Raw genomic sequence first — 27,955 nt, forward strand, 5'->3', positions numbered from 1 at the left:
GTTTTTTCTAGGGTTCTTACCAATCTGAGATTTTTTAGATTTGGGATTTTTGACCGTTGTGTCGGGGATTCACCGAGATATAGGTCCGGTTTAGCAATATTTGGGTTTTCCTTCGGTTTACTAACGGAGGTTTGATGGTTTGGTACTGGGGTTTCGACATTTAACCATCGAAATTGGTCGGGTGGGGAAAGAGATATTTAACTTTGATATGGTGGGTATATAGATATTTAACTTTCGTTTGGTGGGGAAACGAAACGAGGCAATAGTTTGATGGAGAAATAGTGCGACACCATAGTTCTGGTGGGGAAATAGATCGGCAGCCCTATATATATACCATATTAGTTGTTGTATTAAGTAAACATTAAATCTTCAGACCAAAATAATAACCTAACCCATGGATCCTCTTAACCAAGTTCGTTCATGTCATCTCTTGTGCCCAAAAGAACGATATGAAAAAGAAAAAGAGCATACCAAACCGGCAAAAATTAGCGGACAAAGCTTTCAGTTCAACTATCGCATAGTCAAAACTTCCTGTTTCAACGAAAATTCCAATAATCTCCATTCTCTATTTCATTGCAGCAAAAAAGAGGGTGAAGAAATATTTTACGATACTTGCGAAAATTGTCACATGAAGATCGAAACAGATACCTATTACTTTTGCAGCTACTGTAATGGTCCATATCACAAAGAATGTGTTGAGTCTCCTTCTATTTACCATTCCTCTGATCATCCAAAGCATCCTCTTCAACTTCTCTGGTCTGAGCAATACCCTAATTCAAGATGTTGTTCTTGTCAAGGTTACTGTCCTTTTTCTTGTCTATTATACTATTGCCTTGTTTGCGATTTTGCACTTGATGTTATTTGCTCGAGAAAACCAATATCCCTTAAGATATACAATCCTAAAAGGCACAAGCATACCCTCCATTACTTTCCCAGGAAATCTACTTTGGCTTGTGATGTTTGTGGATTGGTGGATGATGATTATTCTCACTTATTATACACATGTCTCCTATGTGATTTCTTTGTTCATAAAAGGTGTATCGACTTACCATATGTTATAAAGGTATCTCGTCATAATCACCGTCTCGCTTTTACTCCTAGTAACCCTTTCAAGGAGTCGGCTGATTGTGGAGTTTGTTATCAAAAGATAGACATAAACTACGGAGAATATTCTTGTGTGAAAGGATGCATTTATGCAATGCACTCTAGATGTGCACTACGACGCGACGTGTCGAACGGGAAAGAACTTGAAGGAGAACCTGAAGAAACATATGAAAATACTAAAATATTTGAAGATAAAGGTGATGGAGTTATACTGCATCAGGGTCATCCTTGTCATCAAATAAAACTTGAAAAACAATTCCATGATGAAAACAAGCATTGTCAAGCGTGCATGCTTCCGTTCTACGGTGATGGTAATGTGTATCGTTGTATGCAATCATGTGATTTCATTTTACATGAATCATGTGCATATCTTCCCCGGGTGAAACAATTTATGCTACATGTTCATCCATTGATCCTAGAGCTCGCGTATACCACAAGTTGCTTCATGTGTAGGAAATGTGACCGTAACTCATGCGGTTTCGCGTATGTGTGTCCGATCGAGGGATGTGATTGGAAGCTAGACACGCTGTGTGCTTCTATTTGTGAGCCGTTTAATCATTACTCTCATCCACATCCCTTGTTCATAACTTGTGGTGAATACACAAGCATACCGTGTTATATTTGTCGATACCGACAGGAACAACCTTTAGATTGTGTTGAATGCGGTTTTGTTCTGTGCTTTCGTTGTGCCACTCTTCCACATAAATTAAGGTACAAGCATGATGAGCATTTGCTCGTATTTTCGTACAAAGAATATGCAGATGATGATGAACTTTACTGGTGCGAAATATGCGAAAAAGATATATTTCCACATGAGGAAGGATTATATGCATGCAACGAGTGTGAAGTCACCCTCCACGTCGACTGTCTATTGGGAAGGGATCCGTATATGAAATCCGGACAAACTGTTGTTACATCTGACAAGGAAACGATTCATTATCTTCCAAACACTCATCCAACTCGACCTATATGCAAAACTTGCGGAAGGCATTGTCCTTACAAAATAAAGATAAAGACATCTGGTGGAGACCTATTCTGTTCTTATACTTGTTATGAAGAATAATTAGTTGATTGAAAGTAATGTTGTTGCGAAATCAGTCCGACGATAATCTCTAGGTATTTAGAGATTTCTTTATAAGTTAAAGCTGTATCAAATAATATGTTATCAGATATTTCATGTTTTCTTTTTTCTCTTATTTATAACTATCATTTACCTAGCTCATGATCGTTAACTATATGTAACCACCTCGACAAACAAAAAGAACGAAAATGTATTTGGATTCCCAGTCTCAATATTAATGACTTGTTGTCTCTTTTTCCATTGTTGATGCAAAAACTCATTTCTGAGTTTAATTGGGTCCATTTAAAAATTAAAAAAAAAAATTGGGTCCATTTAAAGCATGGGCACATTTTCTCCCGATTTCGCACCAAAACCTCATCTATCACCGACTTTTTTTTATCAACCTATCACCGACTTTCTTAGAGCAACATCAACGGTATGATACCCGTTTGAGGTTCTTAATGTTAAAATATTAATATTGTTATAATTGTCTTATTAATTATGTAGATTGCTCAATCAAAAATTTACATATGTATCATAGGTTCTTAAGGGTTTCTAGATATTTACATTACCTTGAATTAAATCTTTCATGAACAAATCAAGTACATTAATTGTAAAATTGACTGCCATCATATCCGTGTTAAGGTGGAATTTTGAATCATATCTCCAACTTACACTAAGACTTCTGATCAATTTGCTGACATTTTCACCAAGTTTAAGGTGTGCAGTCATATTCAAGGACAACTTGGTCTACTTGATCTTTGCCATGATCCCCTTAACTGTGGATCATTCTCATTCTCTTTTTTTTTTTTTGAATGAATGTAAAATTTATTCAAACCAAAAAAATCTTATTTACATCTAGTGCATTAGTTTTTTTTTATATTTAAAGAATCAGCAGAATGCTATAAATAAAAGAATTTATCCAGCTCCTCCATTTGTTTCTTGTATCCCAAACCAAGTGCTCAATCCTTCATCAAGATATTTCTGGCCCTTTCCTTTCACTGAAAGCAACATGAGTCTCATTGTCTTGTCCACAAACCTGATCAAGCAGCTAGCATCTTGTGGATGTTCTCCATGCCTTCTAGCATTGCGTTCTCTCCAGATTGTGTGCATTGTCGCTTGTAGAGCATACCGAAGGATAAAAGTCTTTGTTGGGGTGAGTCTCGGCCTGGACACGAGCAGTTTGAGCGCATTCTAGTCTGTGGTGAAATCGGCAAGCAAGAGACCTCCAATCAGCCTTCTCCATATATGTCTCGAGTATCGACAATCAAAGAACAAATGGCAACAGGATTCCTGCTCTTCATTGCACAGAACACAAGTTGTGTTGATTGCGACGTTCCAATGCTGCATTCTATCTGCTGTTTGAAGTCTGTCTCGCATAGCTACCCAATGAAATAAATACAGAATGGATCATTCTCATTCTCATTCTCTTTCTCTTTCTCTTTCATGAAGATATCTCATTTAGTAGTTAACAACTATTTTCTCCTTCTGTATATTTGTATCATCTTTTACAATTTAGTTAAGTGAATATATAGATTATTTTTGTTCTATTCTCTCTATTTTTTCTATTACTTCCGCTTCTTTCTACAGAAACTGTATCATCACAATTCACAAAAGGCATGATCAGCAGTCTAGCAACTGTGCTAGACATGGGTGACACGACAGAGCAAGAGCAAGCTGTTTCATGCCTTTTGATTCTATTCAGTGGAAGAGAGAGTCTTGTATCCAGATGGTGCTTCAAGAAGGTGTGATACCATCTTTAGTGTCAATCTCAGTGGACGGAACATCAATATTAACATAACAACACAAGCCTCTCCTTAAAGCATCCTTACAAGCCTATTATGTTTCTATGTTTTATACAAAACACACAAAGATTGTGGTAGAATATGATAATTACAAAGATATCAACATAAAAAGTTACAAAAAGTTGACTAGGACAATATAGTTTATTGGTTTGTGTTGTTGTTGCTGTTGTGTAACCAACCATCCTTATATTGCTACAGAAGAAGAAAAAAAAAGACAAAGAGTTAAAAAGACATCTCATGTAGTGGTTTCGTAGGAATCAGAACGAGAGCATGTGAGCGAATCAGCGCTTCTGCTACTTCTTTTGATGGGCTTCGTGATCCAACCGTTCTCAAACATTTCCATAATAGGATCGCCGCCGCCACTGCTGCTGCTACGACCTGTGCTTCCTCCACCATCTTCTCCGCTGCTTCCTCTCTGTAACGCCTCCTTGTACGTCACTTTTTTTCCCTCATCGTCCCCTAACTTCATCTTCTCTTCTTCCTGCTCCTCTTCATAGTTTGATCCTGTTCTGCTAAAACTCCTATCCACCGTAATCTCTTTCTCATTCGCCCCCTTGTTCTTATCTCTCCAACGTCCCAACACGTTCACAAGAGAATCAAGACAATAAATGGCGTGGATCAGGATCCAGTCTAGCCACGCGGCTCTGCTCATCAAACATGGAAGCCTCTCAAGAACCGCGTCGAGTTTCTCGGGGAGAGACTCTGATGCGAGCAGCAAGTCGGATATCTTGAGGAAGGCGAAGGTGGAAGAAGGGAAGTATGTTTCGACCGTTTCTTGCAACGCAAGGATGTGATCATCGGCTACGGAGAGAATGGCGAGAAGGTGGCGATGAAAGGGAGTTGTGATGGACGAGAAGAAGAGAACGAGCTGGAAGAGTTTCTGGACAAGGAAAGAGGCTGGATTCTTCGAAGTCTTGGTTCTTGTGTAAACGACGCGAGACGTGGCGAGTATTGTAGCACCAGAGGTCTCAAGAGGTCGAGGTCTTGGCCTTCTTCTCGCTGGTTGGTCCTGCTATAATATATATACATTGTAATATTAACCAACATGGCAAGAGAGTAGGAAACAGATAGAGAATTATATACCATCTTTTGAGGATTGAATGCTAATGCAGATTGAGATGAAAATATATTTTGTGAAAATTTTGTAGATATTTTTTTTGTTTTCTTTTTTACTTTGGTTATGTTGGGTTTGAACGTTTTATACGTACCTGCTTTAGCGTCAAAGGAAAGTGAGCGGTTAATCTTGATTTCAGCTAGAACGCTTTTTGAATCAGCGGTTATGCTTTTTCTTCCTTTTATCTTCGGACCTTCTTTGTCCGGCCCACTGGCCCATATTTGTGGAGATAATGATATTGGGTTGGATGATGAACTTGTATGGTTGGATAATGATTCACTCGTGTTACAAATAAAATACTATATTTTAAACAAAACTTGGCACTTTTACAGATTTAATTAGATAACTAACTTATCAACTGTACATAAAGCTTCATCCTTATACAGTTTCAGGACGGGCCGCAGCTAAAGCTTAGATTTATTAAAAGAAAAGGAGAAAATGACTGTTACCACTTTAATACATGTGATAAAAATTAATGAACGGTAATATCATTATCATATTTAATAAATGCCCCGGTGTGAGTTCTAGTTGCCGCCTTCATGTGGGCTTTTGTGTCTGGAGATTGTTCATGCATCCGCCGGTTTATGTATTGAATCATGTATGTTTCTTTTGAATGATAAGTACTTTTGCTGGAAAAAAAAAAAAAAAACACAACCAGAACAGTCTACAAAAACCACTATGCATGCTTCTTGTCATCTTGTGCTGTCTTTGTAGTCGCAGTAGCTTTTCAACGATTCCTGATTGAACTATAATTCCAAGTACCAACAATAAATATGAACATGTCACCTAACCCGTATTTTAATAGCATAATCTTATCTCAAATCAATTTCTGGAAGCAGGTAAAGTTTATTTGGGGAAAAATATGTGAATCATGTGACATTACTAGCAGATTTTCTAGCTGCGTTTAGATATGGGCTTCGTGTTCCTCGCTATTAGTGTTTACTTTATTTTTTTCCGGATGACGTAAGAAAATAATAATACTGATATGCTGAATAGTTTAAGAGCTGGGATCTGATTTTCGAAGACTGAAACAACCCAGGATGTGCAGGCTTTGAACTTTATGATGGCCTGCTTCTAAGTTTTAACAAATAAACAAAGAAAAACTTGAGAAACCATACGTTGGCGATATTATAAAAAATCGAATCGGAATTATTATCTGCAGATCATCATACATCATAATACTTGTCATAATTAATAGGATTTTTTTTTTTAATTTAACACCATTAATAGTGGAAATGCTATCATATTTAACAAAAAGAAACCATGTACTGTATATACCTGTTTTGTCAAACCAAATCAAACGGTGATTACTATTATGAAGTGAAAATCAGCAAATACTATAAGGAAAGGAAAATTTATCTCAAATGAATAATCAGGTGGTACTGGTCTCACTCTATCAATTATGATCCTCATCCACCATCGACCGTTGAAACTTAATCTTCAATCTAACGGCTTAAAAGACGCAACGGAGAAACTAATTTTATAAACTTCCTCCCACTGTAAGTCACAGCGCTAAATGCCAATCCCTCGATTCTTGGATTATTACATTTCTTAATTTAATTTTTTTTTCCGGTTCCCGATTTCAGATTAATCGGAATGATTTACAACCGTCGATCTAAGCCGAGACATCATCATGCAGGCGATTTTAAATGAGATCGAAACCGCCACCAACGAGCTCCGATGTTTCCCCTTGCGGTGAATTTCTTCTGTAAACTTATTCACTCTCTGATGTCGAGTGATCAACCTCCACTCATCGAAACGCCGTTGCTCGATTCGAATCACGATCAAGAGCAACAACAACCTCTCTCCGGCGTCGTCGAGGACGAAGACGACGACCTCGGTCAAACCCTCCAGTGGCTCGAGACCTTTCTAACTCTCCTTGGCTTTAACCAATCCTCCACGCAAAGCCTCGTCTTGTCTTGGATCGTGTTCTTGACAGTCGGGTTGGTGATTCCGGTGACAGTGTTGGAGCTAGGGCATTGCAAAGACTGTGAGAGGTATCAGTACAAGAGCTTTGAGCTCAACATCGTCGTCTCGCAGGCGTGTTTAGCTGGCGTCTCTCTTCTTTGCGTTTCTCATAACTTGAGAAAGCACGGGATTCGAAAGTTTCTGTTCGTTGATCAGCTCAGTGGTCGCATGGGACGGCTCAAGGCTCAGTATATTCAGCAAATCTCGGTGATTCTTTCTATCTTTGGTTCAGAATCTGTGTGATAGATCATGGGTTGCATCAAAGTTGAAACCTTTTTATGTTTTTTTCCTTTATTACAGAACTCTGTTATAGTTCATGTGTTGTCGGAAAGTTGATTTCTTTTTGTGTTTTTTTCCTTTATTACAGAACTCTGTTATAGTTCATGGGTTATCGGAAAGATGAATTCTTTTTGTGTTTCCTTATTACAGAACTCTGTGATAGATCATGGGTTGTCGGAAAGCTGAAACCTTTTATGTTTTTCCTTATTACAGAACTCTGTGAGACTGCTTGTACTTTTGTCACTCCCCTGTTTTGGATTGAAAGCTGAAACCCTTTTTTTATGTTTTCCTTATTACAGAACTCTGTGATAGATCATGGGTTGTCGGAAAGTTGAATTCTTTTTTGTGTTTCCTTATTACAGAACCCTGTGATAGATCATGGGTTATGGAAAGCTGAAACCTTTTTTTTTGTTTCCATTATTACAGAACTCTGTGAGGCTGCTTGCACTTTGGTCTCTCCCCTGTTTCGGACTAAAAGCTGTTCGTGAGATTATTAGGATGCTATACGTACCTCATGACCAGCCATGGCTCTCTGTTTTGATTCTCTTGTCTATGATCATGTCATGGACTTACTTAAGCACTATCTTTCTAGCTGCGAGTGCCATGTTTCATCTGGTCTGCAACTTGCAAGTCATTCACTTTGAAGATTACGCAAAGCTCCTAGACGGAGAGTCTGAGATCTCTCTTTTCATCTACGAGCACATCCGTTTGCGTCATTACCTCTCTAAGATAAGTCACAGGTTCCGCATCTTTCTGCTTCTACAGTTTCTGGTCGTCACGGTTAGCCAGTTTACCACGCTTTTCCAGACCACTGCGTATAGCGGACGTATCACGTATATAAACGGTGGTGATTTCGCGGTGAGTCAAGCTTTTGTTTCTTCTTTGGTTTCTTGTTATACGGTGAGGTTAAAGCTTTTTGTTCAGGTCTCGGCGGTGGTTCAAGTTGTTGGAATCATTTTATGTTTGCACGCAGCTACAAAGATATCTCACAGAGCTCAAGCGATAGCATCAGTTGCAAGTAAATGGCATGCGATTATGTCTTGCTCATCTACAGATGCAACTCAGATAAGGACTTCTCCTAGTGGAGTTCACTTGGAGGCCACCACGAATCCGCCCATCTCCTTTCAGATTTCACATTCTGAGAGCGATGTGGAGTCGATGGATCACTACATGAGGATGCCTGCTAATAATAATAACAATCACTTCCCTTCTTACATGTCCATGTCCGCATACCATAAAAGACAAGCTTTTGGTGAGATGATTGTGTTGACCCTTTTTTCATTTTCATTGTTTGGATGCAAACAAGGCATGATGGCTGATTATAGATGATTGTTGTTGCAGTTTTGTATTTGCAGATGAATCCAGGAGGGATAACGATATTCGGGTGGACAGTAGACAGGCATCTAATAAACACAATATTCTTCATTGAGCTCTCATTAGTTACCTTTGTACTTGGGAAGACTATAGTTTTCAGTCCGGAATGACTGGTGTATCATAAAACAGGTTTACCCTTTTTACTTTTTAGCCATATAGTAAATTTTTCAATTGATATGAGAAGAAAACTGGACACAACAGGCTTCTCTTTAATTTGTTTACGTCTAGTGTATAAATAAGCTTTTTTGATGAGGTTTTAGCACCACATACTTGTAGGAACCTTGTTACTATAAACTGTTGTTTTTAGCATCTCGAACACGGATCGCCACCACAATGCACTTCTCGTGTGTTCTTTCTTTAAACGCTTGGCTGATATCTATTCCTGACCGATAACAGCATGGGACCTGAAGCTATAGATTACCAAAGCACTCCAGCAAGTTGCATGTGAAATGATTGGTATATGTACAAAATCTGGGATAGGTTTTAACTCTTTTGAAAATGACTCGCTTGGAGCACCATTAGTAAGTGTCTCCGGCCAAGAGTTACAGCTTGAATACTGCTATTCCCGGCTAAAATCATGGTAAAATGTCAAAATCGTGGAATGAGCACATGCACAAATGCAAGATAAAGCTTTCAAGGATTCAAGAAGAGCTGGCTGGTTTATAAAAACTTTCCAGCAAAAGCTTCTTTAAAAGTTGAACAAACAATGACAATTTAGTTTTACGAATGAGAGCCTAACAAAGCGTTTCAAGGACTTTGGAGTCAACAACAAAAGCGTATCTCAGAGAACTTAGGATGGTTTACTAAACGGTGTTACGAGAACCGAGGACATTTGCAGGGTTGGGCTCCTAGGCGATTAAAGTATAAAAGGAATTCAAAAACACTGTTTTCCCTACAAATCAAAGACAATAACATTTCTGAAGTTTCAAAGCAATCACCTGACCTTGAGGAACTAGGGAAACAAAATCAAAATCAAAGACTATGTAGTACCTTGTAGAGATTCATCGGCAACCATCTTTCTTCTTCAAAGACAAGACTGTCACCTCAACTGCAACACCAGTGTTTCTTGCAATCGCAATGTCAATAATACATAATAAAAGAAACACCGAGTTGATTAAGAGGATTGTAGGTGAAAAGAATAGGTTTTCTCCCTCAACAGCGGTAAGAAAAAAATAAACGGTTCAATAACACTGCTACATACATAAGTTTCAGTAGGGAATGAGTTTTTATTGTCATTTCACACCTTGTAGAACAAGCACTGTCAGAAAGCTGCAGCTCTACTAACTGACCAACCTAGCTTGTGAACACATTAAACCTGCAAGGAATCCAGCTGGCGATAGGAGGAAAATCATCTTCACAAATCACCATGGACCCTCGAAAAGAGTAAAGAAAAGTACAAATGATAGTCTGAGATACAAACGTTCCAACCTCCGCTTAAGCAGCAGCCCTAGCCTTAATGTGGTAATTCCAAGGTATCTGAGAGCATCAATCGTGAGCCATACTTCAGCCAAACAGACCACCAGACCCAAGTTCGGTTTGTGTTAGATCCTTCTTACGTTGCTCTTCCAAAGGATCGGGGCTCTTTATCATCCTCCTCCCACGCCTTGGCACAGAAAATAAAAGTTAGAAAAGTCAAGTTGACCAGTGATTGTTTCAGTTTAAGCAAGAGATAGATCTCAGCACCTGTCTTGGGCATGTTGAGCAGGGAAAGTAGGCATGAAATCTTTGGATTTTGGCAGAGGGACTTCACTAAACCATTCATGCTTAAGAGCAGCATCAACAGTTATTCTCTATGGAAAAAAAAATCCCCACAGATTCAAAAGTCAAAAAAACTATCAAGGTGCATATTGAATGAGCATACATGTCATATATATTTTATTACCCTCTCAGGATCGTATGTCAGGAGCTTGTTCAGCAAGTCAAAGCCAGCGTCGGACAGAGTTGGTGAACCAGTAAATGAAGTGGCTGGAAATTTCTTACGTAATAGGTTGTACCTGAAAGAACAAGCTAGTGGTAAGAAGCACGACATAACAACTATGCAAAGCCGGAAAAAAAAAGAAATCACTAATGAACAAGAATGCCAGACCACATCACCCAAAGCTAGAAAGCCTGAGAACAATAGAGAGTTTCAGCAAATTTATACGAAGGGTATGCTTGCATAACAGCTGAATATTACACACTTACTGATGCTTGACGAAGTTGACCTTGACTCCAGGCAGCTTGGAGAATCCAGGCCAAATTGATTCATTGGGAGTACCCAGGACTCTGAAAATCTGTAAATTAAAAGAAGCAATTCTTTATAAGCTGAATGTGCCTGGATGGCTGTAAACCCACGTCAGAACCTGTGTTTGAAATACCTTGTCAAGTTGATCAAACTCAGTTTTACCATTGAATAATGGCGCTTTTGCTAATAGTTCTGCCATGATACAGCCCAGTGACCACATGTCAATGGCTGTAGAATATTGTTTCGCTCCCAAGAGAAGTTCAGGTGCCCTGGGAAAACAAATGCAGTCATTGAGCTTGGTCCTGGAGGAAGTGATTATTTTCTATAAAAAAGGGAGAGTCAACAGAAGGAACAAAACAAGAAAATAAAGCTGAAGAACGAATATTTCCTAATGTGTCTAGTTCTGAATGTGCCATTCTCTGTGATGTCCAAGGTAATACCGCAAAAACATTAGCATTCAACAGCTAAGCTGGCATATAATGAAACTATACTCAAAGTGGAAACATAAAGGATTTAAGTCAACCTCAAGACTCTCTTAACGTTATGCTAATGATGGCCAAAATATACGGCAAAGTCACTGGAACTAAATTACAAAATCAAGAACGCACCATTTTTAACTAGAAAGGGTAAACGGGCTTTACCTGTACCAAAGCGTAACAACCAGATGAGTATATGGCTTCAGCGGGCTGCCGTATTGCCGAGCCAAACCAAAGTCACATATCTTCAACTCACCCCGATTGTTTAAAAGCAGGTTAGATGTTTTCAAATCTCGATGAAGCACCCAATTGTCATGAAGATACTTGACGCCTTCTAAAAGTTGAAGCATTAAGCATTTAACTTCACTTTGACTGAAACGCTGCTTCATTGTCTCCATCAATGCTTTAAGATCATGTTCCATATATTCCATCACCATAAAAATGCTATCAAGACTACTACCCACAACCACCTCTTTAACATCCACTATTGATGGGTGATGAAAAGAAAGAAGTATGTTAATTTCCCGAAGAGCAGTCAACGGAAAACCTTCTCTTTCTTTTTCCATCTTCACCTTCTTCAATGCCACAATTTCACCTGTCTTTTTATCCTTCGCTCTGTAAACAACACCATAAGTGCCTTCATCTATCTTATTTAATCTCTCAAACTCATCAACACTTCGACAACCCTGGAGCATGTTTATACTTCTCAATGGAGGACCAGCAGGTTCAGGTGTCTCATGGCGAACATATTCGTCATCAGAATCTGTTTCAGTAAGACTGTCGCTAGCATTTCCTCTTCTACGTTCCTCCTCATCTATTTCCATATAGTCACCCTTAACAGCAGTTTTTTCCTCAAAATCATCTCTGCTTCCCGGCAAAGAATGGTGTCTCCTTTCATCGGAACCAGATGATCTACAACCTTCCCTAACAGACTCCCCAGCCTCAGGCGTTAAAGACTTATTGGGCAATCTGCCCTGAAGTAGTTTCTTCCTCCTTTTATCTATTTCCAATTCTACTATTTCACCCTCGTCAGTCGGAGAACTATTACCAGCAGCCCACCTAGAGGATGAGATATGCCTTGTTGGCATGTTTTCCTCCTCATCCTGGTGCGTTGCATCCTCTTGTTTTCCATCCTTCCCAGCATTCGATGATTGTTCCACCACACACGAAGAAGATATCTCTACCGGAGACGACAAAGTAGGAGCAGAAACCTCAAGAAGACCAACTTGCTTAGGATCTTCACGCATGTTACTCTGTTCCGGAGGAAAACGAGAGTCACCATCACAGTTGACCGTAGGTGGCTGGCTTGACCTCTTAACAAGTGGAGGTGGGGGAGGAAGAGGGGTGGCCTCCAAAGGTTTTTCATCTCTATCCCATACAATCGGTGAAAACTTTCTCTTCTTCTCTACAGGGCTTTGAGCTCTATCCTCCACCTGCTTCACATCTCCATTACCTTTCACCACAGATTCAGACTCATCAGAGCCACTCTCACTAGAGAGCTCACCCGGTTCCCTATCCACAGACCTAGCTGAAACTGAAAGGCCACATCTTTTAGGTCCACGATCAACAAAGGCTTCCCTACTGTTAACAGCTCCGGACCTAATCATATCCTCGTGTCTTAAATTACTAACCCGTCCCTGTTCATAACTCTCGTTTGAGTAAACACTATCACGCCTCGAAAGTCTAGAATTCGAATCTTGGCGGCCTCTCAGTTCATGATCAGGATACCTAATACTCCTCCCAGCCGTCATATAGACAGTTTCAATTCCACGAAATCAAAGCTAAAGTGACTAACCGTGCTCAAATTCAGAATCGCAGAGACTGATTCTCTAGGTTTCGCCGGAAGAAGCAGCTGCTCGCGATTGAATCGGTATGAATTGAAAGCAAGAGCTCGTGATCTGAACCGCGAAACCCTAGAAATTGAAAGCGAGACCTGCTGGAAGAGAGGAGGAAACGAGAAGATATATGTGAAGTAGAGATGAGGTTGAGGATGTAGTACGGGTGGATACCGTCGAGAGGGGACGGAGCAATGGCGGAGAGGAGACAAAAGAGGCGTCTCTCGAGTCGGGGAGCTTAAGGACGTAATTGTAAATTAGTTATCGATTTTTAGTTCCCTTCTATATTAGTTTTAGTATTGTACCCCTCTGTTTTATTTGCATTGCTAAGAGAAGCCCCCTAAGCCTTGTAGTTTTCTGTTATGTCCAAGTCTAATTGATACTATTTCATTGTAGTCGGTTATCCACAGTTTAGTTTTTTTTTATAATTCCTAAAACTTAAAATAAAATTCGAAACTGTTAACATTTTTTAATTATATAGATATTTTAAACTTATTATTTTTTAATTAAATTAGCTTAGTTTGAATATTAAACTCAACACAATTTTATTGAATTGATAGATTGGATAGCAAAAAGGTTGGTTGACAAAAAAAAAGGATAGCAAAAAGGTTTGCACATTATAAAAATAATTAACAAAATTTAATTAGGCTGCTTTTATGGAAATTCTCTTCTAATTAATAATTTATTTTGACAAATAATTTCCAATAATATCATACTGAAAGGAAAAATTTAATATACAAAATTTCTAGAAAATAATACTATATAAATAAATATATGGATAATTTTTAGGTATAATATTATATGCTAACAGAAGATTAAACACATTATTTTCTTTCTCGATGGTTAAATTTGTTATGACTACTAACTGTATGTTTGATTTGCAATGTTGTCTACAAATTATAATTTCACATATCATACTAATGATTATGTATCTCAGTTCTTATATCAGGGTTTTACTTTAGCTTTGACCTCTTTAAATTCAACATTTGATATCATTTCAAATTATTGGTAATGGTTTTCTTTGTCATTTTAGCAATTCTATCAACACCCATACCTAGAAAAATGAGAGATGCACTCTTCTCCATAAAAGATGTTCTTTCTGCAAATTCAAAAGAACACCAAAATTGGTGAAAATATTTAGATCAGCTGCGTGAACACATACAAAAGTAATAACCAAAAACAACTGAAACCAATGTGCAAACCAATATCACAAATCTTAATCCCGTCAACTTTCTCTGAGCTTGTTAACCAGTGGATAATCATTATCTATGCAACAATCATTATCTATGTAGATCTTTTTGTTTTAGCTGTGCAAAATTCAAAACGTGCTCAACTAAACCTTAGCATGTGTTTTTTTCTGTTCATTTTTATTCTATCCTAAACGACGTTTTCCAAGGATATTATGGTTCATTAAGAAAAGTTAGAACTGACAAAAGGCTTGAGGGAACTTTCCACCTAAGATGATTTATGCGCTAGCAGAGTTTAAGGTCTGGATGAGAAGCATTAGCTAGAAGGATTCTACAGTTTTAAGTGGCTCACAAGAGGGGACACTTGGAGGGTCAAGAGTTGGAGCTTCCAAGTTGACAAGACTTGTAACACCGTTATCCATCTCTCCAAACTTTCTCTTTTATTCTATCTATACTTCCCCAAACAAAGCCGTTAGTTATTGCATCACATAAATCCATACACGATTACATTCTAAACACAATAATGAGATCAATAAGTAAACACAAACTAGTGGCTACCAACATAGAGAGAAAGATGGAATCTTAAAGGAAAAAGAAGAAGGCAAATGTCCACTTCTCCTTATATAATCAGCCCTCTCCGATGTCCTCACCGCCTTCTCGTTCAACTTCGCCTCCGCGTTTGCCCTCCTCTCCTCCGCTATCCTCTTTGTCGCTGCCAGCTTGTTCGCCAACTTCTCCTCCGCCCTAGCTTTCATCCTCTCCGCCTTCACCTACACAACATTCACACATTTTCTCAAACATTTTGAATTGTGTTTAAACCGATCAACAATGTTTTTGGTTTTATAAACCGAACCGAAACTCGGATTGAACACGTGTAATTTTTCCATTGGAGGATAATATTACCTCCATTTTTTTCATCTCCATCTCAGCCTTTCTCTTCTCATGATTCTCCCAAGCTTGTATCTTCACTTCCTCCCTCTTATACCTAATCACATTCCAAAAAATAATAAATCCTCAAACACTGGTCTACATAATGAAGCCACGTTAACACTAATTAAACCATCTATTAATGTAATTAATGCTAATCACCTAGCCATGAACTTAGCGCGTTCTGCTTCATCCCAAGCCATGGCTCGAGCTTCCATAGCATTCATCGCCTTATTATCATTATTATTTTCTCCATATCTAATCCTCTCATTATTATTACTCTCAACGCTTCTACCCTCCGTCACCACCGTCTCCGTCCTCACCGCCTCAACGCCGCGGGAAGCTCTCACTGGTGACGTCACAGGGCTTCTACCAACCGGCGTCGTGGCACGAACCGGCGTACCCGTTCTAGAAGGCTCTTGGCTACCGATGGGAGTCATCTCAGTCCCCATGTCCCTCACACACACCGATCGAATCACAGCCGTCGGATTAATAATACTCTCTTTCCTCCAGACCGAACCACCTGGCTCTCCGCAGTCTACGTTCTTAGTCTCCACCTCGGGCCTTCCCGCCGCTCCTTCTTCTTCGTCGTACTCAACGTACTGATCCTCTCCTTCGCGTTCTCTCTGCGAAGCTGAAGCTATGAGTCTGAGGTCATCAGCGTTCGAGTTTCTCGGTTTACAGTTCCTCGAGCTGTGGTGGTTCTTCTCTCCGCCTCCGCCGCGAGCAAGACCAACGCCGGAGAGCCATTTCTGAGCGTCGTCCCATTTTGACGGTGCCGGTTTTCCAATGGTGGACCGGTGTTGGTGGTTTGGTGTCCGGTTTGCACCTTTTTGAAACTCAAAACCGGTGTTTCCATTTCCGTTAGAAATCTCCGGCGTGGCTGGTCCAAGCCACCCTTTGTTATCTTCCACTCCTTGAGATCTCATTCTTCTCAAGATAAATAAATGAAAAGAAAATAAAACAAAAAGATCTATATTCAACTCTTATAAAAATACAGTACTATAAGGTTTTATACATCCATTTAAAAAGTTATGGACAGAGAAAGAGAGATGACTTTGAGGAAGTGAGGAAGATGTGGCGAAGCAATCACAGAGTCGTCACTCTCGTACACCTAACTTGATGATGTGAGAGATTTAGCAGAGAGAGACCATTAATGCCAGATGGGTTGTTGTGTATAGAGAATGATAGTCTTTATAACTCCAATTAGTTCTGTCTTTTTCTATTGGAATGGCAGATATTAATGTACATAGCCCCAACGTTTTCTCTGTTTTTGTTTTAAGAAAATAGTGTAATGTTGGTTTTGTAATAATACTCAGATCTGGTTCGTGATAACGCTGTGGTACTGATATTTTTATGTGAATAGAGCATTTTCAACGTACTACACCATTTCTACTATAAAATGAAGTTTTTTTTTTGAAAAAGGCAAATGAAGTATTTCTAGAGTAAAATTACGTTTTTATTCAACTTTGTACTCCACAATATAGTAATCAGCAAAAGATAAAATAATATATATGATTAGTTTTTATTTTTGTAATAGTTTTCTTTTTATTTAATTATAAAGGTAAAAATAAAGTAGATAAAAAATAGTTTTAAGTGAAGTTTGAACTAAAAAAATGAAATACGGTTAGAGATGATTTTAGCTTCTGTTGCTTTCAGATATTAGACCTTCTAGTCTCCTATAATCGAGTATCAAATTTTGTTCAATTGCTGATTTCGTATCCGCATTATTATGCCACTCATTGATTTCTATTTTAGATAATTCATACATTACATCACTTGGATTTACTTGAACTGTATAATCCACCGTAGATTTGATTGGTGTAACGAAAATGATTGTATCGTTTTAATATCAATCACAAAACAATGTTTGTCTAATAATAGATAGAACACCTCACTTAGCCCAAAACGGTATCAATCACAAAACAGTATTGAAAAACGTTACATCCATCTTTAAAAATCTCTTAAATTTTTTTTCTAGTATTTGCATAATTAGGCAACTACGTACCATTCTTTTAAATCGCTTGAATACTTCTTCTACGTATCACTAATCTGACTGTAAGTCTCTTAAACATCAGTTAACACAGAATCATATAGGCCCAGGGTTTTTCTTTGTTTTCTTTTCAGATTTAATAGTGGTAATGGTTTTTATAATAATGTTCAGATCTGGTTCGTTCGTGAAAATGCTGCGAACACTGTTAGAAAATAGTATTATTATTATTTTTTTTTGGTCAAAAAAAATAGTATTATTAATAATCATGTGTACGTGGGGAGAAAGTGACTAAACAATCACCATTATAATACTACTAAATACAGTGTTAATAATATAAAGCGATGGTAATAATGCAAATGCAAATGCAATGGGAACAATCACAAACAATTAGGAGGAATCTCGGATGAAGCAAAGAGTTTATGAAAAAAGTTAAAACTTCTAATGTAGTTCCCGAGAGTGGTGTTTTTTAAAGATACACTTGTACTTTTTAACGGTAACTTTAGAATCTTTGATTAAGATTTTAAAAGAAGGCAGTTTCGTGAAGACTATGGCACGTGTACGGGTAGAGATCTTGGAAGGAGCGGCGAGAGATGGGTTTTGTCGGTCCGGGCTGGGAACAAAGGCGGGTCCGTGTTTGACTGACAAACTCACGTGGTCCTCCTGACAGTCCCCTCTACTGCTTGTGGACCGTCTTTGGTTTCTTATGGATTCATTATTATGGTACTTCTTTTAACTCACATTTTCTGTTTCTGCTAAGTTTCTGATTATTGATGAAAGAGTGCATTCAGTAGCTGTAAACTGGGATGGATTAATGTATAAGAAAACAAAAAAAATCTGAACAATATAACATTACTTAAAGCAGGTTTTATTGGTCCATGTACTTAGAAATATCATAGATAGAAACATGGTTCGTGCAGTTTTATGTAAAATTTTATTTACACAGAAACTTTAAAAGTAACTGCATCAAATTGAGTTTTGAAATTATTACTTTAGAAGTGAAGTTTTTTTCTTTTTTTTAGAAGTGAAGTTAGTGGAATGTAAAGTCCGGGCGTAGATTATAGTGTATCAAATCGACAAGACCGATCTTTGATATTTCCGTTTGTTCTTTCCTCTATCAATGTCCCCCCTGCATCCAGAATGCTCATCCACAATCTCTTTCATGGGGACATAGACTACTAACCTTTCTGTTGTCATCCTTCTTCATCCTCACCACATTTGCTTCATGGAAATTATGAGTAGAACCATTTAAAGTCACAACCTCTTATATTCCTGATGATGAGTCTTGAACTGGTGATTTCGGAGCGGCGACTAGTCGGAGAAGACAAGTATGTTCCCTTGTCCATCTTGACGTATTTATTTATACTATACATCTACTGATTCTTCTCAGGAGGTTGAATCAACATTAAAGGAATCAATATCCATCAAGTGGCATAGGAGACTTAAGTTAATGCTAAGACATGTGTTTAATGAGCCAAATAATTTAGAGAAAAATAAGCATTACTACATGAAAAAACTATGCCTATCTCATGGAAGTTAAAAGGAAATTAAAAGTGATGAAACTTCGAGGTGGAATAACCTCAAGATTTGGGAGAGAGGATCCACTGCTTGGATTTGATTTGCATTGGATGCTACTCTAAAATTTACGAGAGAGATAGAACTTTTCATAAAGCTGATTATCAAAGTATGCCTTCTGCTACATCCAAATAGATCATGTTCGTTGTCGACTTGTAGTTCACGGCACAAGCTCCTTTTTTACAACTTCATCAATCTGTGTAATGACATTTTCATGTTTTCCTTACATGATCAAACCTATATACTATGCTGTCAATGATAAAGATAAATGCTAACTAGCAAAAACACAAATATGGCTGTTTCAGCTATGCACCAGTGGCACCCACACACGATATTGGAATAGAAAATGCGAGCTTTTACTGCACCTTATTAAATAGCTATTTGACTATCAAGGTGATAAAGTATCCAAAAACTGCTGTGGCAGTTCCAAGCACTCCACCCGCAACGACCTGATGACACGACACCAAATAGTTATGCTTCAGGTACTGACAATTAATGAAAGCCATTTTAAAAAAAAAGTCCCTATTGGTCTGATCTTACCTGTGGAGGCGTATGACCGAGAAGTTCACGCAGTGGCATGCTTTCAGCGAGGGGATGCTCTGCTGGGAGTTCATACACAATCTGATTGAGAACCTGAAAATGAAACAGACTCAAAATGAGTATGAAAAAAAATATAAAAAAGACAGAGCTTGCGACACCTAAAGAAAACAGTAAAAAATCAAAAACCTCGGCTTGGCGTCCAGCATGTAATCTTACACCAGTTGCATCATACATCACCTGCCACACAAAACACAAAACACAAGACCCTTCGCTATTTAACCATCAAAATGTGATAAGGAAGGTGATTAAGTACTGAGTGAGCAAAAAGGTACAATGGAAGTGAGAATGAAAGCGATAACGAAATGAGATCCTCCAAAGCCTTCTTGTAAACCAACAGCCATAGCTAGAGCTGTGACTGTTGCCGAATGTGAAGAAGGCATCCCTCCTGACCCAACAAGTCGTTTCAGATCCCATCTCTTTTCCTTATACCTTCATAAAACTTACAAAAATAGTTTAATTCACTATATTTCAAAGCTCAATTATACCTGATGCTTGCAACTCAACAATCTTAGAATAAATATTTTATTTAAAACATTCTCAGAAGCTATGAATAGTCTGATCAAATAATCTCTAAACAAGAAGACAAGAGAAGGAGAACAAATATATATGAGTGATACGCGCACGTAAAGCCGTAAACGTACCAGGTGGTAAAGAACTTGATGACTTGTGCGATGGTAAAAGCTAAGACGGCGGAGATCAGAGGATAATTCGTGAAAATAGAGAAATAAGGGGAAGAGGAAGAGGAAGACGTATCAGCTGATTCCTCCATTAGACGATGATCGATGGATCTCATTAGGGCTTTAAATCAATCACGACAACCAACGGTTCGACTTCTACCGTTCACGTAAAGCCGACAAGAAGACACGACAACCAACGGTTCTTCTTCTACCATAAGACGTGGAAAAAATCTCGTGTACAGCTACCGTTCAAATCCTCAGGTTCTCTTTTCTTCTTCTTCCTCAAAATATTTCTTTAGTTTGTTTTCTCGCTTTTGCTTCGGCAACAACCAACGTTTCTGCTTCTATTTTAACATTTTTAAGGAAGTAGAAAAATGTAATTTATCCAGAATTATCTTATAAATTCTGTTTCCAAAGACTTTATTTAATTACATTTTTTCTTAGTACTTTTATAGAGTTTTTTATTGTACTATAACTTATCCCGAAGAAAATAAAAAAGTCGGCTACTTGTTTAAAATCCAGCAAATTGAGTGTATATTCACAAAAATATACCATGTGAAATGAGAATTTATATTCACGTTAACTTAATTTTATATTTTGGTTAATATGTGTGGTTGACCAGAATATGCTTCTTTGTTTGCAAGTCTACAAAGGAATATGCCTTTATGGTTTTACTCTAGAAGAACTATCGTGGACTTGAAATTCCAAACAATAATACAAAGTTTTAAATGTATGATAGATTTATAAAGATGGAAACACACAAATTCTTGTTCACATAAAATGACTAGAGAACAAAAAAAGCCTCTACAACTTTGTATAACTTTTACCATTGATTTAACTCTTCCATCAGAGTCGGTTTCAACCATGATTTATTAATGATCATAAGTTTAGAGTCTCAAATGGGACTATCCACATCTAAATAGAAATAGAAGTATAACAAAACTTAATATGATTATTTAAATGAATATGATTTTAACCTGTGTTCTAAAATGTGGTTAGCTAGCCTAGTACGCGTTCGCTAATACGGTGATCGGAGACTCGGGATTAAGACAACACGTGATTTTCAAATAAATTTATTTTTAACAAGTGATTTAATAAAGCAAATAAAAAGAAAAGTGGAAATCGAACCCAGCACATCGCCGTTGAGGTCAATCGTCGAAGGACAAAGGTATAACCTAATGTTGGCGGCTCTCCGATCTCGCTGCTCTTCTCTCCCCTCCCTCCTCAAATCACCACCGTCACCGTCGCTTCCAGATCAGTCATGGAAGCTACTAGGTCTTTCCGCTTCGAATCCTCCCTCCTTCTCTTCTTCTTCCGCCGGCGCCGCCCGTGATATCTCAGAGGTCCTCTCCGTCGCCGAAGTGGAGAAGATACTCTCCGACGTGAAAGCAGACAACGTGATTGTGATTCCAACGGAGAACCAGTCTTGCTGGGCCGATGTCACGATCATCGCCACCGGAAGATCCGATTGGCACTTGAAGAACATCGCTCAGGCCCTCGTCTACAGGGTATGTATATAACTCCTTCTACATTCGAATCAGATACTTCAGAATCTACTTTTATTGATCGTTTGGTTCTTGCATTCACTGAACAGGCTAAGCAGAAGCAGAGAGGAGAGAAACATGTGATGCTTCCTTGTGTACAAGGCTACGACACCAAGTGGATTGTCATTGACTACGGTTCGTCTTTTTTATTTATTTTTCACTTCAAAGTTTTGATTTTTTTTTATATATTTCTCTGTGGAGTTTGCAGTAATTGCCTTTTGTATTGGTGTAGGGAAGTTTGTAGTACATGCGCTTGATGAGAAGGCCAGGGTTTACTTCAATTTGGAGAGTCTTTGGACTGGTGAACCGGCGTCAGCTAATGATAATTCAGACAAGGTATAAACATTTCACCTTACTCAGATTTGGTGTAGATTAGTGTATATTGGTTACTGCTAATTATCAGGTCATCGTTTGTAAAAGCTTAAACTTTTAGCTTGGGGTTTGTGTTTAGACATCATCATCCAACAATTAGAGGTTAGAGATTGTATTAGAAAGTGTGCCCTCTAGTATGATATAATATGGCTAGGACAAGTAGTTGATTCATTGAACTAACCTGTTACTAGATCTTTACCATAGGACTACTACAATGCTTCTCTTGCTCTCTTTTGGGATTTCATTTGCATTTATCAAAAGACACTCCCCGATCTCTCTATAATAAGCTTGTGTTTGCTCTTTACATTATGCGTTATTTCCCTTGCTAGTAGAGAAACTCATTTAGGATCTATTAAAGTTTGTGAGATGTTACCATGCCATTATTCTCTTTTATGTGTTCATCTGATACCATTCATCTGTTGACAAAACAATTGAGTAGTCTTCAAAGGCTAGGTTATTAATGCCTTCATAGATTCCTGTTGTTGCTCCTTCATTCAGTTTCCAAACGAACCCTTTCTTTTTGTTTTTTTTTGTTTTGCAGGATTTGCAAAACGCTTTTGTAAAGGTCCGACCAATTAACAACTCCAAAAAGAAGAAACCGGTTCAAGTGAGTTCTTGATCCAGAAAGCCCACTGTTCGATTGACAAACAGTTTGTAATAAACATATTCCCCATTAAGGATATTATCCTCGATGGGTTTGAGGATGGGATTTTTTTTTTCTTCTAAATTTTATAAAATATTTGATGGAGAATACATGGTGTGTGATTCAAAAACCGGTGGAGTGGAAATTAGAGCACAAGATATGTAACAATGTCACTAAAATCGAGACCGGTGAAAGGTATGACTTTTTTTCTAAATCTATTAAACATTTTATGGAAAATAAACCGGTATAAATAGTTATATATCCAATAAATAAATTCAAACGAGAGAAAGAATAGCGCAAATATGGAAAATTGGATAAAAGTAAACACAAGATATATATGAGCTAAAAAAACAATAAGATTTACGCATTTTTTTTCTTTAATTTTGATTTTCTATCTTATTTATCCTTTTTAAATATGGAAAAAGGAACTAATTTGTGTTTTCATTCGTCCACTTGTTTTTTTTCCTATTCCTACTGAAAAAAGGAAAACGAATGTAGGCCTCTCTATATAACAACAATTGACCAACTTAATTAGAATGTAAATAGTATCCTTAAAAAAAAAAAGGAAAACGAAGCTTAGGTAACATGAGATCTTCCTCTTTGCACGCGTCTTGCATATTCAAGAACTCTAACAAAAGAAGAGTTTCTCTCGATTCTTTGCCTGATGATCTTCTTGTGGAGATTTCTTCACGTACCGCTGCTTCTTCCTTGTCAGCCGTTCGTAATCTCAGATTAGTTTCCAAAACGTTTAAAAGAACATGCGATGAAAAATACGTAATCTCTCGACTTTCCCTCCACGAACTCACTCTTCTGACTTGGTATCATTATCAAGACCCTGAACTTGAAAGGGAGGTAAGGACCGAACATGAAAGGAAGGTACTTAACAAAAAAAAAGAACTTGAAAGGAAGGTAAGGACCGAAAGATTATCTAACTTCTACAAGAGATGTCGAAGGAACGGGAATCCTGAAGCCTTGTATCGCAAAGGAATCATCAACTATTTTCGAAGAAACCATAAACACAAAGGACTCAAACTTTTATCTCAAGCTGCGAAAAAAGGAAACAAAGAAGCAACCTATGTTTATGGACTGATCCTAATCTGTGGTGGAGGCAGAGACATCTACGAGGAGGGTAAGCAAGATATATATTAATTGTTAACCTGAGTTTCTCTTTTTTTTTTTTTGTTATTATAAGTTCGATGCATGTTGTGTATCTTTGCGTTTATCTTCATGTTTAGCAATTTAAACGTTTTGAGCCAAACAAGTTTTGATATGCTTTGAGTCTATGTATATACCAGGACCGGTTTTGCATGGAGGCGAAACAAAACAAGAGGGTTTCAAGATCTTGTCTTCTTTAATAAAACCGTTAATGTCAAAAACGTTGGAGGAGCTGGTGGATATGAGGGACAAGATTGGAGGCAGCATTCGGTGGCTTGGCACACAGGTGATGAAAGAGCTCAAAGGAGCGTACGTTCCAGACAAGTGCGGGTGTGATGGTCGAACTAGTGAATTCTTAGCATATAATTGTGCTTGGCATCGATACGGCGAGGATAACGACATGAATACTTCTTCTGCATGTGAGATCTGTCTGTGGGATCATGAAGTTAAAATGTTTTTTTGATACTACTAGTGAGTGAATTGTGATAATAAACAGAAATTAATTAATAAACTGTTTATATTTGGGTATCTTTTATATATTATTGCTCTTTGGATACATCATACATCCATATGATTTATATGAAAATATATGCCACTTAAATCTTCAATTTTGGAAAAGGTTCTGCTTCATGATTAAGATTTTAACCCCAGTATAGTTTGACTAGAAAGTTAGAGTGTTTTTTATAGCTTCTCTGACGAAGGAGATGAGTTGCGAGTCTGGTATGCGATCTGTGGGGACTCCACTTGGGTTTCTAGAGACATCCCATTCCCACTCAGATGCTTTATGTACATCCAACGTGCAGCAACCTACCTTCACCTGAATGTTTATGGTTTAAGGACTTTGAGAGTTGAGAGAATATGGCTTCTCGGAAGAGATTTTTGTACCTGGTTTGCCTCAAAAGCCCCCGGGTTCGACATAATCTCTGGATGCTCAGAATCCACAAACGGTCCAAGCTGAGTTTTAAGAAATGACCGTAAGTGCCCCCTCAAGATACAATCAACACACCATACATGTAGTCTTATAGAAAGGTCTGAACGAATCTTAGTTACTAACCAGCACGAGTAACTGTGGTGGCTTTCTTTTCGCATGAACTAGTAGCTCATTCAGTGGCTCAAATAGAAAGTTGTCTAATGTGGTGAATGGTCTGGATGCAGTTATCAGCCAAGATAAAGACCCTTAAGCATATGGTTTGTAATAGGCTCGGGAATGTGAAATATGTTATTTATTAGACTGTGTAATATGTTTTCCATTAGCTCTTATTCATATTTGAGCATGACCTATGATTGTATATTCTTAGATTTTTTTTATTTGGTACAGCCTTTGGTAATACTAATATTTGTTGATGGGGGGGGGGGGGGGGGTTTGAAAAATATAATAGTTAGGGTAAGAATGATCATGTTGGTTCGTAAGGTGTTCGATGTGGAGGGGTGGTTTTGTTGTCTTTAGAGGAATCAATGAATTTCCGCATATGCTTCTTGTAGCAATGGCTGAAAAGAGAAGAGATGAGACTTCTACTTTAATAATATAGATAGATTTTCTTAATATCTTCACAAAAAGATCAATTACTATTTATTTACATATCTTATTTAATTTTACAGAAATATATTACTATTTATAAATAACTTTATCATGTAAATTGATTTCATATCAAATATATCCATTTTATTAAATTGTTTATATATAACTTTTTGGAAAAATATCTCATAATGGGTTACTTATAGGCCATACAAGTCTTTAAATTGTTTTTTTTTATTTTGTAATAGTATTTCAATATGCCCCATCATAAAATATCTGTGCTCAGTTAATATAGTAGCCAAAGTTTCACAATTCAGAAATGGTTTACAATCCCCACAAGTAAATCCCCTATATGTGTCCTGTGACTTCTCTATAAATTGTATCATTTCCTCAACGTTTTTGTTTGCCTCTTTTGATTGTTCTAACAAATCGGTTATTCAATACTGTTGAATCTATTGTTATTTTCTTTAAAATTTCTGAACTTTAATCATTAGAAAACTCTATTACTTTGCAATTTGCATTGTTTTTAGCTGCACTAAGATGGAAACACCAAATAGCTTAGAAAAAATCTCAAGGTGGGAAAATATGGAGAAAAACATATTAGCCAAGATATTTGGGATGCTCAACGTTGTTGATATAATCAAGGGGACATCTCGCGTCTGTGTCTCTTGGTTCCTTGCTTCTCACAACAAATCTTTATGGAAGACTATAGACTTAAGTAATCTCAAGTCAATTATTTCAAAAATTCCTGATAAGGCAGACCATCTGTCTAATGACGAAGAACACCAATATGAGCTCAGAAATATATTGGCTGAGATAACTAAATTTAACAGCTCAGTCACGACAAATCTAGTCTTTGATAACTGTTACTATATACAAGTGGAGGAACTCGCGATCATTGCTCCAAGGTAAGTTATCCCTTAAACAGATTTGCACATTATATGATAGAAAAATTTGTGTATAAGCGTGGTATCGTGCAATCTTGTGTGTTTATCTTGTGTGTTTATTTACTTTTTCTTGTTTTTTTTTCAGGATGCCAAACGTAAAAAAATTGTCACTGCCGCTCTATCATAATCTAAATGAGAATTCACTAATGTTTACATTCAGCCAGTGGAAGAATCTCCAAACGTTAGTCATTACTCAACCTGGTTTACCCATTAGAAATGCTAACTTTCGCGCCATTGGAGAGAACTGCAAGAACCTCACCAGCCTAAAGCTTATCCGGCTTTTAGACAATGACTTAGCCTATCAAATTGTGAGTTACTTCTCAAACCTGGAGAGTTTAAGCTTCCGAGGTGCAGCTTTATACATAGATGCACTATTGTCGCTTGTCACTGATCACCAAAACCTCAGGAACCTAAATCTTTCACATTGCTTATACATAGATTGTAAAGGATTTGCTAATGTATACTACAATAACTACATAAAGGCGTCAGGTTTAGAGACCGAAAATATCGTACAAACTGCCACTCAAAAGCTTGACACATTTATCGTGTGTTCAAATCATTGCGAGACATGCAACGAGTTGCGGAGACGTATGCGAGGTCGTTGGGATTTTCACTGCAACTACTGTATGTTGTCCATGGCGCAATGGAAAACTGATGAGATAAAGGAACTTGAGTTTTAAAATTTCTAAGTTTTGTTTAGTGTCTTGAATAAATGTTTATTTTCATGGAAAATATTTGGTTATTGGACTATTTTTATTGTTCCTTCCTACAATCGTTATAAATCTCTTATCAATTTATTTTATATATATATATATATATCAATTTACTTTATATATTTATCGCATAAATTCAAAACAGTTTACTGAAAGTTAACATTTTTTTCATGATTAAGGTTTGAGTAAATGTTTATTTTCATGGAAAATATTTGTCACTATTCCTTTCTACAATCGTTATAAATCTGTTATCAATCTATTTTTATATTTCACATAAATTCAAAACAGTTTATTGAAAGTTAACATTTGTTCATGATTAAATGTTTATTTTCATGGAAATTACTTTGTCACTAAATTTTTTTTCTTGCTCCTCACATTTACATTTTTTTTTTGTATTATTGATAGATACCGGTTTGTCCAAAGCTCAGCTCTAATAGATTGACACCGAAACTGTACAAGTTTTGTAAAAACCGGCTGAAGAGATACCGATCACCCAACAACCACCGTAGAAAAATACAGTAACCCAAAAGTTTTAGATTCTAACCGCACCAAAAAAATCCTTTGTGCACCAACTGGCTTGACACTGTAAGAACACCAATACCACACTTATTTGGCTTGACTGTATAAACAAATGGAGGAAAACGAATATGAAATCACAAAATTTGACGGAAACAAAATTTTGATACCATAATAAAAAATGTAAGCAAGCATAAGAGCAGCTCCATTGATGAGTTCTAATAGAGTATTTAAAGATCAAAAAGGTAAAAAATACAAATAAAGTAGGAAAGAGATAGAGAATTGATTCTGTGTGCAGAGATAATTTCTCAGATTTTTAGAACCTATTTTTCCATATGTCATCATATTAATGGT

At 37.4% G+C, this 27,955-nt stretch overlaps 8 protein-coding genes and 2 long non-coding RNA genes across 12 annotated transcripts; 5 read left to right on the top strand and 5 right to left on the bottom strand.

Moving 5' to 3' along the window:
• Positions 1-346: 346 nt before the first annotated feature.
• Positions 347-2,293, top strand: LOC103831178. Its single transcript, XM_033276104.1, has 2 exons — positions 347-2,170; positions 2,203-2,293. The coding sequence occupies exon 1, from the start codon at positions 395-397 to the stop codon at positions 2,165-2,167; it is 1,773 nt and encodes a 590-aa protein (XP_033131995.1). The 5' UTR covers positions 347-394; the 3' UTR covers positions 2,168-2,170; positions 2,203-2,293.
• LOC103831179 lies at positions 2,146-6,127 on the bottom strand. Of its 2 annotated transcripts, none has more exons than XM_009107049.3 (2): positions 5,053-6,127; positions 2,146-4,978 (listed from the first exon to the last, which is right to left on the bottom strand). In XM_009107049.3, exons 1-2 carry the CDS (start codon positions 5,053-5,055, stop codon positions 4,205-4,207), a joined length of 777 nt encoding a protein of 258 aa, XP_009105297.1. In that variant the 5' UTR covers positions 5,056-6,127; the 3' UTR covers positions 2,146-4,204. The 2 variants fall into 2 exon arrangements, with proteins under 2 accessions (XP_009105297.1, XP_009105296.1); XM_009107048.3 differs by having other exon boundaries at positions 2,146-4,981.
• A 344-nt stretch (positions 6,128-6,471) lies between these two features.
• On the top strand, positions 6,472-8,971 carry LOC103831181. The gene is made up of 4 exons (XM_009107050.3): positions 6,472-7,258; positions 7,757-8,188; positions 8,255-8,582; positions 8,672-8,971. Exons 1-4 carry the CDS (start codon positions 6,764-6,766, stop codon positions 8,812-8,814), a joined length of 1,398 nt encoding a protein of 465 aa, XP_009105298.1. The 5' UTR covers positions 6,472-6,763; the 3' UTR covers positions 8,815-8,971.
• Positions 8,972-9,741: 770 nt separating this feature from the next.
• Positions 9,742-13,482, bottom strand: LOC103831182 (cyclin-dependent kinase G-2). Of its 2 annotated transcripts, XR_625866.3 has the most exons (7): positions 11,570-13,155; positions 11,062-11,197; positions 10,889-10,977; positions 10,587-10,698; positions 10,388-10,494; positions 10,133-10,307; positions 9,742-10,034 (listed from the first exon to the last, which is right to left on the bottom strand). XR_625866.3 is itself a non-coding variant. In XM_009107051.3 (6 exons), exons 1-6 carry the CDS (start codon positions 13,153-13,155, stop codon positions 10,208-10,210), a joined length of 2,130 nt encoding a protein of 709 aa, XP_009105299.1. In that variant the 5' UTR covers positions 13,156-13,482; the 3' UTR covers positions 9,799-10,207. The 2 variants fall into 2 exon arrangements, 1 of the variants encoding a protein (XP_009105299.1); XM_009107051.3 differs by having other exon boundaries at positions 9,799-10,307; positions 11,570-13,482.
• A 145-nt stretch (positions 13,483-13,627) lies between these two features.
• On the top strand, positions 13,628-14,983 carry LOC117126886. The gene is made up of 2 exons (XR_004449614.1): positions 13,628-13,815; positions 13,848-14,983. It is a non-coding gene; the product is annotated as an uncharacterized LOC117126886 (long non-coding RNA).
• Positions 14,850-16,799, bottom strand: LOC103831183 (remorin 1.4). Its single transcript, XM_009107054.3, has 3 exons — positions 15,516-16,799; positions 15,330-15,411; positions 14,850-15,196 (listed from the first exon to the last, which is right to left on the bottom strand). The coding sequence occupies exons 1-3, from the start codon at positions 16,280-16,282 to the stop codon at positions 14,981-14,983; spliced, it is 1,065 nt and encodes a 354-aa protein (XP_009105302.1). The 5' UTR covers positions 16,283-16,799; the 3' UTR covers positions 14,850-14,980.
• Positions 16,800-17,329: 530 nt separating this feature from the next.
• On the bottom strand, positions 17,330-20,386 carry LOC103831184 (uncharacterized membrane protein YuiD). The gene is made up of 5 exons (XM_009107055.3): positions 20,160-20,386; positions 19,791-19,947; positions 19,645-19,695; positions 19,459-19,551; positions 17,330-19,367 (listed from the first exon to the last, which is right to left on the bottom strand). The coding sequence occupies exons 1-5, from the start codon at positions 20,309-20,311 to the stop codon at positions 19,296-19,298; spliced, it is 525 nt and encodes a 174-aa protein (XP_009105303.1). The 5' UTR covers positions 20,312-20,386; the 3' UTR covers positions 17,330-19,295.
• An 884-nt stretch (positions 20,387-21,270) lies between these two features.
• LOC103831185 (protein Iojap-related, mitochondrial) lies at positions 21,271-22,922 on the top strand. Its single transcript, XM_009107056.3, has 4 exons — positions 21,271-21,703; positions 21,790-21,874; positions 21,972-22,075; positions 22,653-22,922. The coding sequence occupies exons 1-4, from the start codon at positions 21,374-21,376 to the stop codon at positions 22,728-22,730; spliced, it is 597 nt and encodes a 198-aa protein (XP_009105304.1). The 5' UTR covers positions 21,271-21,373; the 3' UTR covers positions 22,731-22,922.
• On the bottom strand, positions 22,672-25,101 carry LOC117126885. Its single transcript, XR_004449613.1, has 2 exons — positions 24,964-25,101; positions 22,672-24,863 (listed from the first exon to the last, which is right to left on the bottom strand). It is a non-coding gene; the product is annotated as an uncharacterized LOC117126885 (long non-coding RNA).
• Positions 25,102-25,284: 183 nt separating this feature from the next.
• On the top strand, positions 25,285-27,887 carry LOC103831495 (putative F-box protein At4g11580). Its single transcript, XM_009107376.2, has 2 exons — positions 25,285-26,333; positions 26,458-27,887. Exons 1-2 carry the CDS (start codon positions 25,966-25,968, stop codon positions 27,050-27,052), a joined length of 963 nt encoding a protein of 320 aa, XP_009105624.2. The 5' UTR covers positions 25,285-25,965; the 3' UTR covers positions 27,053-27,887.
• The last annotated feature ends 68 nt before the right edge of the window (positions 27,888-27,955 follow it).

Source organism: Brassica rapa, chromosome A07, assembly GCF_000309985.2.
Source record: "Brassica rapa cultivar Chiifu-401-42 chromosome A07, CAAS_Brap_v3.01, whole genome shotgun sequence".
Classification (NCBI taxonomy): Eukaryota; Viridiplantae; Streptophyta; class Magnoliopsida; order Brassicales; family Brassicaceae; genus Brassica; species Brassica rapa.